This window comes from Electrona antarctica, assembly GCF_951216825.1.
Source record: "Electrona antarctica genome assembly, chromosome: 15".
Taxonomy (NCBI): Eukaryota; Metazoa; Chordata; class Actinopteri; order Myctophiformes; family Myctophidae; genus Electrona; species Electrona antarctica.
The window spans coordinates 43705700-43725699 of NC_136796.1; the positions used below are offsets into that span (position 1 = coordinate 43705700).

General features: G+C 42.8%; 2 protein-coding genes across 2 annotated transcripts in view; one reads left to right on the forward strand and one right to left on the reverse strand.

The window, feature by feature from the left end:
• Positions 1-10924, reverse strand: part of LOC306938105 (gamma-aminobutyric acid type B receptor subunit 1-like) — a gene marked incomplete at its 5' end in the record, with an annotated part of 90410 nt that extends 79486 nt beyond the window's left edge. Inside the window, 2 exons of the mRNA XM_079522120.1 lie at positions 97-267; positions 10898-10924. Coding sequence (XP_079378246.1) covers positions 97-267; positions 10898-10924 — 198 coding nt within the window. The remainder of the gene's footprint in view (positions 1-96; positions 268-10897) is intronic.
• A 6422-nt stretch (positions 10925-17346) lies between these two features.
• LOC306938107 (BCAS3 microtubule associated cell migration factor-like) overlaps positions 17347-20000 on the forward strand; it is a gene marked incomplete at both ends in the record, with an annotated part of 5597 nt that continues 2943 nt past the window's right edge. Inside the window, 2 exons of the mRNA XM_079522123.1 lie at positions 17347-17388; positions 19979-20000. The exon at positions 19979-20000 is cut by the window's right edge and continues 306 nt beyond it. Coding sequence (XP_079378249.1) covers positions 17347-17388; positions 19979-20000 — 64 coding nt within the window. The remainder of the gene's footprint in view (positions 17389-19978) is intronic.

A 20000-nucleotide genomic window follows, 5' to 3' on the forward strand; every position in this document is an offset into this window, starting at 1 on the left:
AGTAGCATGTATACGTTGACTCAAGTACTGGAGTTGAGTTACTTTGACCACCACTACAAACACTATACAATGTCTCCCCTCTTCCTCGTCTCTCACCGATGTGAACACCTCCGTGGTCTGCTGGATGGTGGCGATCTTGGTCCACTTCCACTTCTGGAAGAGCTGCACGCGCGTGGGGTTGTGCAGCGTGGCGGACGGGTGCGTGCGGAAGAAGGTGGGGAAGCGCTGGCGGTTGGACAGAGCCGGGGAGCTGGAACCGTACGACAGCTGCGGAGAGGAGAGCAGAGAGAGTGTTAGAGAGGCAGGGACTGAAATCCCATAAGAGGGATCTTTTGGACAAAAATAGCAGATCTACAAGCTCACAACGCGTCGCGCTGCGACGCGTTGAGAGCTTGTAGATCAGCTATTTTCGGGTCGCAAACCAGCACTCTTTAGCTAGTGGAGATGCGATGTATCGACATGGATGTCGAAACACATTTGTTCAACGCAAAATGCTGCGTTCCAAGTTCAGGAGACTTCGGAAAAAAAGCAATTCTCCTGAATGCTGCCTTCCGGAATGGCATGGAAAGGAGTGGCACCAAATGATTGGCAAAAAAAACTGAGATTAATTGTTTAAAACGTGATTTAAGATGGAGTTTTCATTGTACATTTGTGTCATTTGTGTGCATGATTAGGGCCACTTGACCCAGAGTTACAGATGTATAAAGGTTCACTTGGTCCTTAACAATCAACACTCCCCCCCCCCCTGGGGGCCCCAAGACGCCACTTTGAAAATCTCTGCACACACAGTAACAGAATAATCTTTTATTATACTTTTTTGAAATATTAAACTTTTTTGAGGTACCAGCTGCTTGGAAGAGTTCAGGAATGGATGACATCAATTAGTTTTTTTTTTAGATTGACCACACATGTTTAGTTTAGTTTAGTTTACACGGTAACTCTAGAGCATACATGGGCAACTGGCGGCCCCCACCTTCACTTAATGCGGCCCTCAAGTTAATATCAGAATACTGATATATTATTGATTTCAGCTGTTACAATTCCAAACATGCAAACATGACCAATGTGTTTGGATTTAGTTCATAAAGTTAACATAACTATAACTAAATAAATTCATTTGAAATTAAATAAAAAGGTTATTTTTCAGGATTCCAATAACAAAAAAATTGACAATTTTTTTTCAGGATTTCAATTCCAATATAGCAAAACGCAGTGCGACGCGTTTTGAGCTTGTAAATCGGCTATTTTTGCTACGACAGTAATATGCAACGTGGCCCTCTGGAGTGAGTGTGGAAATATAGTGGCCCCTCTCCATCGTCAAAGTTGCCCACCCGCTCTAGAGAGTGAACAGAATAGAACCAAATACGGGTCCATTTCATTCCTTTTGTACACTCTCTGAGTCACAAATGGACTTAACGCCGAGGATGTTACAGTGTGTACTGTCTGTGTAGAAGAAAACCAGGGAGAACACGAGAGAGAGAGAGAGAAGTGGGAAGGAAGGAAGGAAGGAAGGCAGAATGAGAAAAGGATTATAGCTTAATCCATTGAGACCTGGAACGCATCCATGTCACGTTAGCGTTAGCGTTTTAAACATTATGTTATAATTTAGCTATTGAAAAATAGCAGATCTACAAGCTCATAGCGCGCCACCGAGTGGCGCGCTATGAACTTGTAGGTCTGCTATTTTTGAAAAATCGTTAAAATGTGCCTCAAATCTTTCCGAAAATTGTCATGATTTAGATTTTTTTTTTTTTTTTAATTTCGACGTCAGGCCTGAATGGGTTAATAAGAATATAACCAGGTAACAATGCTGTATTGTTTGGCTCAATATCCTTCGGTCTGAACCAACAGTAAATGAGGTTCAGTTTCTTAGTAACCATCTTTCATTGATCGCTTACACAGTGTGAGGCTCTGTGTTGTGAAGTGAATAATGGACAATGTCCAGACAGTGCAGAGGATACGGGTCACGTAATCCCACAACAAACAACAAAGACAGGGTTTAACTAGAACTGCACTCGGGGCGCTGTGGGTGCTGGCGGCGTGTTTCCTCCTCCGCGTCATCAGTGCCCATACCCGAGGCGGGGTTGGCGAAAGGGCCTTTTTCTGTGCGGAGTTTGCATGTTCTCCACGTGTCCCCTAGGGTAGGTAGCCTCACAAAAACATGCAGTAATCCTGGTCTCTAAACAAACTGCCTCCCCCTGGCCAGCCGGGGCGCCTGATGGAGGGGAAAGGAACTGGTTGGAATAACGTGTTCCTTCCACACGCTACGTCTCCAACCAGGGAAACTCCCCCCTGTCACGTGTAAAGGAGCAACTTGGACACTCAGGCAGGAAGGAAGCATGAGTTCAAGTCCGTTGCTCTCCCCATGTCCCCCATATATGGGGACTAGGTTGGCGGAGGGTGTGTAGAGAGCCCAGGATCACATTAGATAATTGGCACAGGGGTGAAAAAATGGGTTACAAAATCGAGGGATATAAAAAAAAAAAAAAAAAAAAGAACTGCACTCTGTCGCGTGCCTACTTGCTTGTTGAACCCAAGTAGGCCATAAATGGCCTACTGTACTAGTGCGCAAGCAGAGCGTGCAAGTACTAGTCGACCGCTACAAACTTTCAAATCTCAGCCTCTCTGTGAAAGAACGTTTACAATATTGAATTATTAGGTTTAGCTATTTCCTACGTACCTAGTGTTTGGAGGTAAAAAAGTAATATGTTGAAGTATGGTAAAAGCTTCTACCTATAAAAGAAATACAGTCCCATCGATTTAGAAGTGTCACATACATGTATGTATACATAGGATTACATACATGTATACATAGAGGCATTACCTTTAGTCCACCCGACACTGAAACATGTCATCGTTACGTCACCATCGATAACCAATTATACCCTGGCATTGGTACATATCTTCATCACGTCATATGCTCATATGTCTATGTATATATGTATATGTAATTTGTGAGTAGATTAGTGGTATACTGTGGTTACTCGGGTGGTTTGATGCGTATGTCCCTTTAATCCACCCGACACTGAAACATATCATCATTACGTCACCATCGTAAACCAATTATACCCTGGCATTGGTACATATCTTCATCACGTCATGGGACATACGCTTCGTAGCATGACGGAAAACATACCTGCACCGTCTGCTTCCGTATGTCCCGTGCCAGCCCAGCATATGACGTAATGATTACTTATGCCTGTTATGGCAGTGGTGTCGGATTACATACATACATAGGGGCATTACCTTTAGTCCACCCGACACTGAAACATGTCATCGTTACGTCACCATCGATAACCAATTATACCCTGGCATTGGTACATATCTTCATCACGTCATATGCTCATATGCTGCTTGCCATGTGGCCACGCTGTTTTATGCCACCTCAATTACAGCTCTCTCTCTAAAAATGTCTGCACATGTATGACGTCATATTGACGTTAGTATGACGTCATATTGACGTCAGTACTATTACGTCAATCGTCTCCAAATTAGGGCACGGTTCATTCTGATTCGACCCTTTTAAACTTAGAAATGTAGAAACATAAAACTTTAAAATGTGTGACGCTGGTCGGTCAAGCAGTTTGCCCCCCCCCCGGACAGACAGATTCAGATCTCAGATCCTCTTCTAGATGACCTACAGTCCTTAAAAAAAAAAAAAAGGCCCCTTAAAATCGCCGCGTTCATGAAAAATGAAGGGATGGGCACGTCGGGGGACTTTTTTTCTTGTGCGAGTGCACTTTTCCCAACATTCCCCCAAAGAGGAGGATGACATTAATGCTGAGCTTGCACTAAGCTCTGAGCTGTCAGCCTGTCATGCTCAGGCTCCCCTGTATTAGGATTCCAAAATAGCCACGCGCGGAACTGTAAAGGATTATTTTCCACATGTAGGTTGACTCCATGGATTTCAACTGAAATAGTTAGGCTATACTGAAATCTCCACTCTCTCTCGAAGAAGAAAAAAATGACTGCATGATGGAAGACTCCATACGGGGCAAATACGCTGCTCGATGGTTCCTTGTTCAGCCAACTTGGTTGGTAAATCATTTCTAGAAGTGGCCTAGCCAGAAAATGTCAACGAAAACTGATTTGTAATAGTTCTGTTCAAAAGAGGGCGTATACCTATACTGTAGACCACTATATTTCCACACTCACTCCAGAGGGCCACAGTGCATATTACAAAAATAGCTGATCTACAAGCTCAAAACGTGTCGCATTTTGAAAACCTGAATAATTTTTTGCTATTTTTGAATTGGAATCCTGAAAAGTAACCTTTTTTTTTTATTGAATTTCAAATGCATTTAGTTACAGTTATGTTAACTTTATGAACTGTTAAAATAACTACATTGGACACAACAATGTAGTTATTTAATACTAGTCATGAAGTAATTAAAGCGGGTTTGGAATTGTAACAGCTGAAATCAATACTATTATCAGTATTCTGATATTAACATGCGGGCCGCATTAAGTGAAGGTGGGGGCCGCATGTGGCCCCCCGGGGCCGCCAGTTGCCCACCCCTGCTGTAGAGTTATGAGCTCTCTATATACTGCACAGTTATGCCCTGTTTTTGAACAGAACAATTTCAGGTCAGTTTTGTGTTCTTTTTTTCTTTGTTTTTTCTAGAAATGATTTACCAACCAGCTGGCTTATAAAGCTGAAGCTTTGAACTGAGCATTTGGCCCATATGAAGAATTCATGCATGTAATTTAAAAGTGTTTGTCACAAAACACAGAATGATCACCTCAGGAATATTGCCAGCTGCTCTGACATTTTTGTTTTCCGCAGCTGTCGAAACACTCACTCATTCACGCAATTATCACATCCCAGCTTGGCGACTGTGCAACGGAAGTCCTCGACAAACTCCAAATACATTCACAACTATCAGTGGCCCGCAGTGCTGGAAAAAGTACTCAATTGTTTTACTTAAGTAAAAGTACCAATACTGCAATTTAGAACTACTTCGTTACAAGTAAAAGTACGGAATTAGTATCGGCATCAAAATGTACTTAAAGTACTAAAAGTAAAAGTACTCATTGTGCAGAATGTGCCATTTCACAAGTTCAAAATGTCTACAAAATCTATTGAAAATAGCAGATCTACAAGCTCACAATGCATTGTGAGCTTGTAGATCGGTTATTTTCAAATGGCCGAAATGTATAGGGTTGAAGTGGTTAATGTAATGTTTTCTAATCAAAATTAAAATCTCCAAAGTAACTACAGTTTTCAAATAATTGTAGTGGAGTAAAAGTAAAAATGTTGGCTCTGTAAAAGTAAAAGTAAAAATGTTGGCTCTGAGATGTAGTGGAGTAGAAGTAAAAGTATTGGAAATTGGAAACACTCAAGTAAAGTACAAATGCCTCAAAATTGTACTTAAGTACAGTACTTAAGTAAATGTACTTAGTTACTTTCCGCCACTGGCGGCCCGCCTGCTCAGTCAACAGTCAAACCCTGTTGTTTTCGTCGACTAAAACTAAGGCGAAAAATGTTCGTCGACTACCTTTTTTCACTGAGGAAAAACTAAATGGAAACTAAATGAGAACTAAGCTATGGTGACTAAAACTAAGACCATCATAGCTTAGTTTTATTTAGTTTCCATTTAGTTTTCCTCAGTGAAAAAAGGTATAGTCGACGAACATTTTTCGCCTTAGTTTTAGTCGACGAAAACAACACTGGTCCAGCGGGAAGCCAACTTCTTCGAGGCCCAAACCAGTTCGAGAAGTCCGCTATAGGGAACAACAGGGCTCTCTCTGTTGCTGCAGCCCCCTCCCCTTCAAAGTCACACAACAAAAGGCTATTGGGAAAATGCTATGTTTTGCATAGTATGTTTTGCATATACTGGATTCTACTGTGTATTACCTTTCATTTTGTACTCATGTTTTCTCCAATATAGAAAAAGCTATATCATAATGTGTGCCACAATTATGTAAAAAAAAATCAATACATCCATGGTCAAATTCACACCCAAACCGTATTATCCCATTTTGGGGCGGGAACCCCTTTTGGTGTTAGCATCATGTCATGCTTTAGCTATTGAAAAATAGCAGATCTACAAGCTCATAGCGCGCCACCGAGTGGCGCGCTACGAGCTTGTAGGTCTGCTATTTTTGAAAAATCGAATAACGACTGCCATAGAAACATAGCTTTTTCAGAAAACTGTCAGGATGTAGAAGACATTTTTAGAATCTGATCTCAAGTCAAAATGGGTTAAATGATTCAAATATCCATGCAGTCACCGTTGCTCTCATTCAGTTTGGAACCATTGAACTATACTAAATGCATATCCAACTGGGAGTCTGTGAAGTTAATAACGTTGGACATCACTTCTCTATAATTATGGCACTTTGCTCTTATTTCCAGCATTGTGAACTGAATGAATGAAGCTGTGTGGTTTCGTTTCTTCACGGTGTACTTGGTATTCTGGACTGGTGTTTCAGAAGTTCCTGTGTAAAATGTTCTGTTTTGCATTGCACTATTATGGTACTTACAGTTCTGCCACTCTATTGGTGTGTTCTTTGGTACTTCCCACTACCCAGCGGGCTTTGCACTATACGCGGGCTTTTGCAGACAGTCTATTATGTGAATCAATGGCAGTGGCCGGTTTGTTGTTTTGCAGTACGTTCAACTCAGTAAAGTTTGTCAATACAAAGAAGGTTGTCGTTTTTGACTTATCAATGGTAGCAGAAGATGGCTCACAACGTTAACTACAGAGTCCCTCCGGCGTTTGAAGAAAAGAAGTCTTATGAGAGCTGGAAAAATGAAGTTGAAATGTGGAAACGTGTCACTGAACTGGATACGAAGAAACAGGCTTTAGCTGTTGCTCTATCACTGACTGGGAGAGCTAGAGATACAGCGTTGGAAATACCTGCGGACGATTTGAACAAAGATGATGGGATGAAGACACTTGTAGAGGCATTGGATAATGTATTCCAAAAAGAAGAAAAAGACCGGGCTTACGACGCATACACAGACTTTGACAAGACTCGGAGAGAACATGACGTTTCCATGGCGGATTACATCGTCCATTTCGAGCAGAGGTACAACAAAATGCGCAGATTTGACATGTCTCTTCCTGACACTGTTTTAGCATTCAAGTTGTTGGATACAGCCGATCTGGATGTTAAAGATAAACAGCTTGCTCTTACAGCGTGTTCAACACTTACATTTGCAAGCATGAAGTCAGCTCTAAAAAGGATTTTTGGAGACAAGACTGTGTTGAAATGAAATGAAATGAAATGAAATGAAATGAAATGAAATGAAATCTATATTTACCCAGGGTATCTGGGCTAAGCTCAAGAACTTGTTTCCAGCCAGGCCCTGCTCATAGAACACATTTCATCGTAGTGGTTGATGCCTTGTTCAAGGGCATTTCAGCGGTGGTAATTTTAACGTGTCGGACGGCTGGTTCGAACTGGGAACCTTCCGGTATCTAGACCGCGCCGCTTACCCACGAGCAGCAGCGGAGGAATTCAAGTGCGACAAGATACTGCTTTTTATGTTGATCAGAGGAAAGACGGTAATTACGGGAGCAAATTCCGTTCCCAAACCAACCACACGAGGGCGCCATTGACTGGCTCAAACCCACTGGACAGGTATGGAAGGAGAACAAAATGTGCTATTTGTCAGAGTACGTTCCACTGGGCCAAGGACTGCCCACACAAAGCTGAGCATGTGAAAATGACGGAAGAAAATGCAGAGGCAGAAAAAATTGAAGAATGCCACATTACTTTGTTTTCTAAAGAGTCAATATCTGATGCTGAAATATTCATGGTGGAGGCCTTAGGTTCAGCTGTAATTGACACTGCATGCACCAGAACAGTCTGTGGTGAAAAATGGTTGGACAGTTACATTCATACACTGAAAGAGAGTGACAGGAATAAAATGGAAAATACACAGAGTAGAAGAGCTTTCAAGTTTGGTGATGGTCAAGTTGTTCATTCTACAAAAAAGGTGAAAATCCCAGCTAAGATAGGCCAAACCAAGTGCCATATAGAGACTGAGGTGGTCCCAGTGGACATTCCTTTACTACTAAGCAAAGCATCACTTAAGAGGGCAAAAGCTGTGCTTGACATTGAGAATGATAAAGCCACAATGTTTCAGAAACCTGTGCCCCTTGAAATCACATCCTCTGGACACTACTGTGTCAGCATAGTGGACAAAGATTGCACAGCCATGAATGAGCCCCAAGCTAATGAGGTTCTGGCCATAACAGATGGCATGAGTAAAGATGAAAAACGCAAAGCCTTGGTGAAACTCCACAAGCAGTTTGGACATGCTTCGGTTGATAAACTTAAAAAATTACTGACTAGTGCTGGAACTAATGATGATGAGAGCATTACTATTTTGAATGACATTGTAAGCAGCTGTGAAACATGTCTGAGATACAACAGAGCCAAGCCAAAGCCATCAGTTGGTCTACCAATGGCTTCAACCTACAATGAAACTGTGGCATTAGATCTGCATGAGCTAGAACCTAATGTGTGGTACCTTCACATGATTGATCACTTCACCAGGTTCAGTGCTGGTAGTATTGTGACCACAAAAAAATCCAGTGAAATTGTGAGGCACTTTATTCATTCCTGGGTGAGTGTTCATGGAGCCCCGGCGAAACTTTTTTTTGATAATGGAGGCGAATTCAACAATGAGGAAATGAGAGACATGGCAGAGAACTTTAACATTGAAACCAAAACCACTGCTGCCTACAGTCCATGGAGTAATGGATTGTGTGAAAGGCATAACCAGACCCTTACAGAGATAATGTTAAAGGTGAAGAAAAGCAGTGGATGTGATTGGAAAACAGCCCTAGATTGGGCTCTGATGGCAAAGAATACAATGCACAATGTACATGGATTTAGTCCATACCAGCTAGTATTTGGGCAAAATCCAAACCTACCTTCTGTGCTAGTTGATAAACCGCCTGCCCTGGAGGGCACTACAATAAGTAAATGGGTAGGACAGCACATTTCAGCATTGCATGAAGCAAGGACAGCGTTTACTGAGGCAGAGTGCTCTGAGAGAATCAGGAGAGCTCTACGCACACAGCTTCGCCCCACAGATGATCACTACGAAACTGGAGACAAAGTGTACTACAAAAGAATGGACTGCAATGAATGGAAAGGCCCTGGAGTGGTAATTGGACGGGACGGCGTGGTCATATTTGTTAGACATGGAGGCACCTATGTCCGGGTGCATCACTGTAGACTACGCAAGGCAAAAGATCACTACACTGACAAGTTAGGTGACAGCCAAGAAAGTCAGACAGAATATGATGCAGCAGAATGTGACATGAACAATGTTGTAAATGTACCCGATACTGAATCTAGTGATGTACCTGAAACAGAGAATGCTGCAGGGGACTCTAATAATGACACAGACAACATTGAGCAGGCTGATGATCCATCCAACCGACAACCTCCTATCATAAGAGCAGACTGCAGTATGAATCTAAAGGCAGGTCAATTTATTAAGTATGTGGAAAGAGACACTGGAATTTCACACACAGCAAAAGTGCTCGGCCGAGCAGGAAAGACAACAGGAAAAAACAAGAACTGGTACAATCTGGAGTACACTGAGCCAGTTAGCCTCACTGGCACAACCAGGTCAGCTGACCTTTCACAGGTTGACACACTGCGGATTGAACCATTGGACAGGGTGGAACAGCCACCTGACAGACATCACGATGATGTACTGGTTACAAAGGATGTGTCATTTGAATCAGCTAAACTTACTGAAATCAGTAACTGGAAAAAACATGGAGTGTTCAATGAAGTACAGAATATGGGACAAAAGTGTATTTCCACAAGATGGGTGTGCACACTCAAAGACACAGCAGACGGCATAGTTCCAAAAGCAAGACTAGTGGCGAGAGGTTTTGAAGAGCTAAACACAAAAGATCTCCCAAAAGACTCTCCAACATGTGCCTCAGAGTCTCTTAGACTACTCATGTCAGTGATATGTCAAAACCAATGGAAACCCCACTCTATGGACATTAAGTCAGCATTCCTTCAGGGAAATGAGCTATCCCGAGACATTTATCTCCGTCCACCACCTGAAGCAAAGAGTGAAGGAACTCTGTGGAAGCTGAATAAATGTGTATATGGACTAAATGATGCATCACTGTACTGGTACAATAGAGTTAAAGAAACAATGTTGCAAACTGGAGGAAAGATGTCACAAGTTGACCCTGCCATTTTTTATTGGTTGGATAATGATTGTAATGTGTCTGGAGTGCTTGCTTGTCATGTTGATGATTTCATCTGGGGTGGTTCACACAGTTTCGCAACAACAGTGATCCCTCACCTGCAATCTGCCTTTCAAGTGGGCAGAGAAGAACATGACAGTTTTCGCTATGTAGGCATGGAGTATGTCACTGAAAGTGGAGTAACTTGTATGCATCAAGACAATTACATACAGAATCTTCAGCCAATTCACATGGACACCTCCAGAGCGATGAGCCGGGATGCTCCCCTGACTGAGAGTGAAATTGATGACCTTAGATCAAAGATAGGTCAACTTCTGTGGGTTGCCAGACAAAGTCGACCTGATATTATGTTTGATACTTGTGTCCTTGCAGCTAACATAAAACATGCTACTGTACAGAGTTTACATGACACAAACAAGGTGGTGAGAAAGCTAAAATCAGAAAAAGTGACACTGAAATTTCAGAACCTGGGAAAAGACAGCTCTCTAAAGCTAGTAGTGTTCTGTGATGCCTCACTGGGAAACCTTCCAGATGGTGGCACTCAAGGGGGACATCTCATTGTGCTGATGGGTGAGGAAGGAAGATTCTCACCTGTTTATTGGCAGTCAAAGAAGATCAGGAGAGTCGTCCGAAGCACACTTGCTGGAGAAACACTCGCTCTTGCAGATGCTGTTGACAGTGCTATTTCTCTTTCTGACCTCCATGCAGAACTTACCACAGGACATCTTACCCAGCATGTCTTACCAATAGTGTGTGTCACTGATAACCACTCCCTTGCTGATGCTATCAAGTCTACTAAGTCAGTGACAGAGAAAAGGCTCCGCATTGAAATAAGTGGTATCAAGGAACTTCTTCAGAGCAAAAGAATCCAACGGATACTGTGGGCACCTACAGGAGAGCAGCTAGCTGATTGCTTGACAAAACGAGGTGCATCCGCACTTCAGCTCCTAAAGGCACTCAGTGTTGGAGTATGGAAAGTGGAATAGAGACTACTGAATTATTTTTTTGAACATTGAACTGTAATTTTGTTTTTGGTCACTTTGTTCTCACATGCCTATGGACATTAATAATAGACTTTGTTTTTTTTGTTTTACAAAAAGAAAAAGAAAAGAAAAGTGGGAGATTGTAAAATGTTCTGTTTTTGCATTGCACTATTATGGTACTTACGGTTCTGCCACTCTATTGGTGTGTTCTTTGGTACTTCCCACTACCCAGCGGGCTTTGCACTATACGCGGGCTTTTGCAGACAGTCTATTATGTGAATCAATGGCAGTGGCCGGTTTGTTATTTTGCAGTACGTTCAACTCAGTAAAGTTTGTCAATACAAAGAAGGTTGTCGTTTTTGACTTATCACTAGGGTGACAGGGTCCTAGGCCCTAGGGTGACAGGGTCCTAGGCCCTAGGGTGACAGGGTCCTAGGCCCTAGGGTGACAGGGTCCTAGGCCCTAGGGTGACAGGGTCCTAGGCCCTAGGGTGACAGGGTCCTAGGCCCTAGGGTGACAGGGTCCTAGGCCCTAGGGTGACAGGGTCCTAGGCCCTAGGGTGACAGGGTCCTAGGCCCTAGGGTGACAGGGTCCTAGGCCCTAGGGTGACATTTCATTATGATTTCCATCTCTGGACTGGGACCCCAATACATGTTACACACATGTTTACAATATTTTACAACAGTAGCTACTTATATTTTGTTATTTAAAGCTGTCATTATTTATTTAAGAAGCACTGTTCTGAAACAATGGTTGTCTTGAAAGAAAAACATTTAATCATCCATAACCTTTAAGCTAAAATAATTATGACTTAAAACCATTGTTTTAATTAATGGCCTTCATGCCCTGGCACTCGGCCTTGTGCCCTCACAAAGTTGACCACACTAAAGGCAAAGTGGCCTTGTCCCTAAAAGGATGAAATTCCAGGCCTGCTTTTCCTACTGTATATTAGGGAGGAAGATTTACATAATTACGTGCCCTAATAGTACATAAATGTAATGTTCCTTAAAGTAACGATGTAACTGTAATTCAGGCGTGCCTTGGATGAGGTTCTCACATGTGAGATGTGTAAGTTAAATGTTCTCAAATAAATACAAAATACATTTTCAGCAATCAAACTTTTTTTGGCGGGCAAAATCTGGCATCGGTGGAGTTTAAATCAGGTTTTCGAACATAGGAGGAGCAGAGAGTTCTCCTTCATCCTCTCACACAGTGACTTTGCAATACAGGACAAGCAGCGCTTACTCAACGAAAACGCCCGCAGGCCTTGTTGGGTTCAGGAATATCGACTAGACCATGCCGTGTACACACACACACACACGCACACACACACACGCACACACACACACACACACACACTGCACGCACGCACGCACACAAACACACACAGAGGTAGACGCACACATCCAGTGCCTGCCTCCTAGTTAATGTACGACCCCAACGGCAGGTCCTCTGACTCGCCCAGCTTTGAACTGAGCCGTCGTAAACACTGAGTGCCGACCTTAGCCTAGTGATATGGACACGGGGTTATCGGCCAACGCAAACACGCACGCGCTCACACAAGCACCGCGGGGTGATAAAGTCTCCCAGTTAGACGGGCGGAGGGGACGCTTCCTTATCTCTCCCCGGGAGCGTCCAAACATGTGGCCGTCTGCCAGTGACCCGAGGGCCCGGGCCAGGTAAACAGAGCCTGCTTAGCTGATAGCACGCTGCAGGCTCTGAAGTAAGAGAGGAGTGCAGCCTGGAGGTGTGCAGGGCAAACTGGACAGCACTGGTCAGTCTGTCAGTCACGCAGGTCAAAGACCCCCCCCCCCCCCTAGAATCTATCTGATCAAATAACACTGGGACATATTATATGCTATATTCATAGTAAATGCAGTGCTAGAATCTGCAGATATTCATAATATGTCTTCACATTTCCCCCCAAATGTTCCCTCTTCTTCGGGAAGGCACAGTTTCACCAGTTTCCCCCCCCTTCATCAGAGTGCTCTCTCTCTCTCTCTCTCTCTCTCTCTCTCTCTCTCTCTCTCTCTCTCTCTCTCTCTCTCTCTCTCTCTCTCTCTGTCCTTATCTCTGTGTCCATCAGTAAGCATTCTTGTCATGCCAGGGGGGGGTGTGGGTGGGGGTGGGTGGGGGTGGGGTGGGGGGGGTTCCTCTCAGGTGAGCGGAGCGCTCTAATCTCCCTCATCAGTGTCACTTTGAACACACTCCTCTCCCACGTCTGTCCGTCTGTCTGTCATGGATGTCATCGTGTCCTCTGTGTGGACAAGAGGACGGGTCAGCAGGACAGAGGGCTGCTTATTCCTTCTCACCCCTCTGGAATCTTTCTGTCGTGTGTGTGTGTGTGTGTGTGTGTGCGTGTGCGTGTGCGTGTGTGTGTGTGCGTGCGTGCATGGCGTGCGCACTCGTACAGTATGTCAGTCAGACACTAGCCAGATAAAGCACTAGACACAGTTGCATTCCGCCCTCATTAAGATAACGCTATATGGAAGATAATCTGCAAGTATCTGTCACGTTAAGTTTGTTCACACACACGTGCGCGTGCGCACACACACACACATGCGCGCACACACACACACCTCTCAGGTGATCCAATGGCCTGATTCCCGCCAGATGAATGACATTAGACAGTGGCTTGTAGAACATACATGTCTGCGTCTGACAGGATGATTATGACCTCTTAGACACGCACACAGACCCGTCTTTCTCTAAGGCTAATCATCCATAATGAGCCGGGACACAGGTCAGCCTCTCCTGCTCCACGGCTGGCTCTGAGCCGGGACACAGGTGACCAGATTTGACTGAGAGACTGCCATCGCGCAAATTCCAGCTTTTCACCAGAGGAGAAAAACTTTTTTATTTTTTCCAAAATGAGTTTATAGCACAGGCAGACTCTTCACATACTAGAGCATGTCTGAAATAAGTGTCAGAGCTGAAATCGACATGTAAATATGAAATAAATGCCCAAACATGTAGCTAGGTGTAATGTTAGAGACCACAGAAGTGAACCTTTTAAGCCTGTTTTCTCAACTCGCTGTTTTCTGCAAGACATTACTCTATAAGCCATATCTCCAAAACTGGTGGGTCAAACTGAACAACCAATATGTCAATTTGAAGCTATGATTCCCTACTTTCATATGACATGAAAAAACGAAAATTCAAAAAAATCCAATGGCAGTCCCTCAGTCAAATGTAGTCACAGGTCAGCCTCTCCTGCTCCACGGCTGGCTCTCTCTTTGGGAAAGTAAAGAAGCCGTCTGGAATGCAGAGGATGGCCCATTAACTGTCACTGCTGCTGCATGCACGGGGACAATTACCTAATCTGGCCTGGCAGCACATCAAACAGGCCTGTGCAGGTACAGAGCTGTCCATGTGTCTGTCTCTGGCTGGCTGGCTGGCTGGCTGGCTGGCTGGCTGGCTGGCTGGCTGACTGGCTGGCTGGCTGGCTGGCTGGCTGGCTGGCTGGCTGACTGGCTGGCTGGCTGGCTGGCTGGCTGGCTGGCTGGCTGGCTGGCTGGCTGGCTGGCTGGCTGTGTGGTTTTGTGTCAATGACTGACTGTCTCTGTCTGACTTTCTGTCTCTGTCTCTCTCTCTCTCTCTCTCTCTCTCTCTCTCTCTCTCTCTCTCTCTCTCTCTCTCTCTCTCTCTCTCTCTCTCTCTCTCTCTCTCTCTCTCTCTCTCTCTCTCTCTCTCTCTCTCTCTCTCTCTCTCCCCATCTCTCGATCACTTCTATTGTCTCCGGTCCATCCTATCTCTGTCTGGCCTCCTGCATGTCTAACATGCTCGGAGAGATGCTATCTCCTCAAGTGTTTGTTCCATGCGAGACAGTCCACACTTCACAAGAAAGGCTGATTGTCTCTTTTTCAAACAGGTCCTCGGCACCATCTCTGTCAAAGATAACATAAAATGAAAGACGTCTCAACCAGTTTGTACGCCTAATGTCCAGCAGGGTTCCTGTGTCCCATGTTAAGTCTTTCTGAGACTCCCCTTTAACTCTGTCAACACTGTACAGTCTAACACGTTATCAGGAAAGAAATATAATAAAAACATCTTTACATTCAGATGTTCTAGCACTTCGCTAATCAGCCTGGAAAGGGTCCTATCGTGAAGTTAGGAGGGACATGTACAAGGTATAAATCGACCCGTGCATGGCTTCTGATTGGTCTGTGGTAGGGATGTAACGATATATCGTGTATCGATATATATCGATATTAATCCCGACGATATGAATCGATTCATTGAAATAGGGGGGCTAGTATGTGATGTGAAATGTGAGCTTTAGTCATATTCCATCATATTCAAGTGCTTTTGGAGAGAAATGATAGTCACACAGTAGTAGAGCACTGTAGAGGGGAGTTGTGTGTGTCTGTGCCCAGGTGATGATGGTCATTGATGCTCATCAAGGAAGGCAATTATGTTTCTGTCAAATGTAATGCTACTTATTTTGCAATGTAGTTAAATAAAACAATATCAGGGGGGAAGATAGATTATATAAAATTAAAAAATCACACCTGTGTGAACTGAGTGGTGTAAGGTCTTATATAGACTGATCAGCTGTCTGACGTAATGAAATCACACCCGTGTGAACTGGGTGACCATAGCAACCGTGCTCATTTTTTGAGCACAGACAGACAGACAGACAGACTAACAAAGCCAGTTGTAGGAGTGGTTTACACCACTCAAAAACGGTAATTTCTCTTTAAAATATATATTTTTGAGTGGTGTAAACCACTCCTACAACTGGCTTTGTTAGTCTGTCTGTCTGTCTGTCTGTCTGTCTGTCTGTCTGTCTGTGCGCAAAAAATGAGCATGGTTGCTACGGTCACCCAGTTCACCCGGGTGTGATTTAATTACGTCAGACATTACGTCAGACCACAGCTGATCAGGCTATATAAGACCTTACACCACTCAGTTCACACGGGTGTGATTTTTTTAATATCGTGAAAAATCGTATCGTGAACCTCATATCGTGATACGAATCGTATCGTGAGTTGAGTGAATAGTTACATGCCTAGTCTGTGGTACTAGTTTGACGTGGTATCAATGTGCACTCCATAGCTACTGCTGTCGCCCTGCAACGTACGTATACACACTAACCCATTAGTTAGAGTTCTTTGTCAGGCATGCCCAAATATGGAGTCAATGCAGACGTCAGAATGATGTCAGAACAGGCCAGCTCCATATATGGACACTGGGCAGGGGCCCTGTCCAGAGCCCGGTCAGTAGGCCTTTTTGGGGGCGGTTCTGGACAACCGCGGGTCTGACCGACTCGCCACCGGGCACTGCACCCCCTGTGGTGGGGTTGGAACGTGTGTGTCGAATTTGAAGTCGGCGGGGCGAACGGTTCTCGAGTTACATGGATTACAACAGTACACACACAGAGACTTGGTCCATTTATAGTTAGATAGTTAGATTACGTTGTGGCTCTGCAGGAGGCTACTGTAGCTAGCTGTCCGGAACTAATCTCTCAAACCTCTGGACCAATCAGAGTCACATTGACTTGGCTCTTTTTGAAGGGCGCTATACCCTCCAATGCAGGCTTTTACGTCATGTGTCAACCAAGTCTATGGACTTTTAAATTTGTTTAGAGCTCTTTAAAAAAAATGTAATTTGCCAGCCAAGTCTATGGACTTAAACGTTTGTTTAGCGCACTAATTGACGACGTGGGGCGCCATGTGCCCGATATATAAATACAACGCATAACTACCGTAATTCCGTTTTCATAATAAGACGATGCATTCCTGTCTCATGGAGGATGATGATGGTGTCAGACTGTTTTGAAGATAGATAAACAAGATAATGTTTATACTGCTATGAAATATGATAATGGATGGAAGTCAGTGGGGCTGATAAGAGGCTGAAACCTTGCCCAAAGTTGGGAGTCGTACGTCATTGATATGCAGCTCACCAACATCAGCATCACAGGCCGACCACATGACATCCAATATACACATTGGATCCTGAGACCCACGTGATTAGATTATTATTATTTTTTTAATTCACCTATCCAAAGTCCCCTGACCAGACCAGACCAATCTGGTCTGTCCGTCTATAGCTTGTATTGATTCAGTCCAGTGCGTCGCCAATAATGCATCTGTTATTGTGCCGGAGAGTTCTGTGTACACGAGGGATTAGAGTCTGTAAGCCATCGGGCTGCATTGGACATGCTGCAGATGACTGGGTTCTGTAACGTCACGGCGGGTCGGGTAAACACTTGCCAAGACGCCACAATAACACTTGAGTGTTGTTCACCCACGCAGAGTCTTCAGCAAGCTGTGTTTCAGGACTTAATCCACTTCTAAACACATGTGTGTGTGTGTGTGTGTGTGTGCATGTGCGCGTGTAGGCAGTGCAAGGCCCAAGCTCACCAGACACCACTAAACAAGTGTGTGTTCGCGGGGGGGTGGGGGGGGGGGGGGGGGTGTGCAGACTCTGAGGCGCACACCAACTGTCAATCTCACTAATTGCCCACACCCCGCATCACCCAGCCATTGTCTGACTGTCACTTTGACCCCATTGTGTGCTGAGCGTTAACCTTAAGAGCCCTTTTCCTGCAGGGTCTAACCCCCCTCACACACACACACACACACACACCTCGTCCTTGTGTGACCTCAGCAGCAGTGCCCCAGCAGTTCCCCCCCCCCCCCCCCCCCCCCCCCCCGCTGACAGTATACAAATAGTTTGTGCCTCGGCCTAATCGTGGACATGACATATTGCAAACCCTGAACAAACGTGTAATAATAGCGCGATTGTTAACCAAATGAGGGGCTTAATGTTAAATCCCTGGTATTAATGAGGAAACGGTACAACCCCCCCCCCACCACACACACACACACACCCGATACCCTCCCTACATTAAGTCTAATGTTCTCACCTCCATCGTGTCCTCTGTCCTCCTCTCCTCTCCTCAGCGTCTGTCACTTACCCTTCCTTCCTTCCGTCTCTATTATCTAACTACACCAGTGGTTCCCACACTGTTCAGGTCCATCCAGACCCAAAAGAGTTAATTTGCCCCGGGACTCAAACTATAGTGAAAATAGCAGATCTACAAGCGCTTGTAGATCGCCTAATTTTTACTACTTCTGCATACTTATGCATACAATTATTTAATATTTTTTTACACATATATTTTCCACGTGCACACACACTATACTATACTATATATAACATTTATTTGTATTTATTATTTTTTATTATTATTATAATTATTTTTTTATTATTTTTCACGTGCACACACACTATACTATACTATATATAACATTTATTTGTATTTTTTATTTTGTATTATTATAATTATTTATTATTCTTTTTCACGTGCACACACACTATACTATACTATATATAACATTTATTTGTATTTATTATTTTTTATTATTATTATAATTATTTTTTTATTATTTTTCACGTGCACACACACTATACTATACTATATATAACATTTATTTGTATTTTTTATTTTTTATTATTATAATTATTTATTATTATTTTTCACGTGCACACACGCCTATATATACTATTATAGTATATATAGGCGTGTGTGCACGTGAAAAATAATAATAAATAATTATAATAATAATAAAAAATAATAATAAATACAAATAAATGTTATATATAGTATAGTATAGTGTGTGTGCACGTGAAAAATAATAATAAATAATTATAATAATAATAAAAAATAAAAAATACAAATAAATGTTATATAAAGTATAGTATAGTGTGTGTGCACGTGAAAAATAATAATAAATAATTATAATAATAATAAAAAATAATAAATACAAAAAAATGTTATATAGTATTACTATATAACATTTTTTTGTATTTATTATTTTTTATTTTTTATTATAATTATGTATTATTATTTTTCACGTGCACACACACCTATATATACTATATAACATTTTTTTGTATTTATTATTATTATTATTTTATTTTTTTAACTGTAGGAAAAGGAATTTTCACTGGAGTCGTGACCCATAAACATTGGTCTGTGACCCACAAACTGTCTTGACCCGGGTCACGACCTGCTGTTTGGGAAACCGTGATCTAACTATAACATATGACTTCCATCCCTGTCTCCTAACTGAGTCATCTCTCTACCTTCCCTTCCCTGTCTCCTAACTTATAAGAAATTATGAGATAATGGATGATGGTCATTAGGCATGTAACGATTCACTTAACTGATATGAGGTTCACGATACGATTTTTCACGATATTAAAAAAATATATATTTTAAAGAAAAATTACCGTTTTTTTAATTTTATATAATTTATCTTCCCCCCTGAGATTTTTTATTTAACTACATTGCAAAAAAGTAGCATTACTATTGACAGTGCAGAAACATAATTGCCTTCCTTGATGAGTATCAACGACCATCATCACCTGGGCACAGTCACAGACACACACAGCTCCCTCTACAGTGCTCTACTACTGAAAGTGACTATCATTTCTCTCCAAAAGCACTTGAATATGATGGAATATGACTAAAGCTCACATTTCACATCACACACTAGCCCCCCCCCCAAAAAAGAATAATAAATAAATAAATTGAAACTCGATTTTTTTAATTTCAATGAATCGATTCATATCGTCGGGATTAATATCGATATATATCGATATACGATATATCGTTACATGCCTAATGGTCATGGAAGGGGAACCTTCTGAAAGCTTCATGGGCAAAGATAATCAACTTTAAAAAAAATAAAAAAGGTCAAAATGACCTCAGTCATGCTAGTGTTAAAGGTACTATTAAAAACGAAATGGTCTAACGCATGTCCTCCGTGTGTCTCCATCCAGGTCCAGGACATGTGCTTCAGCC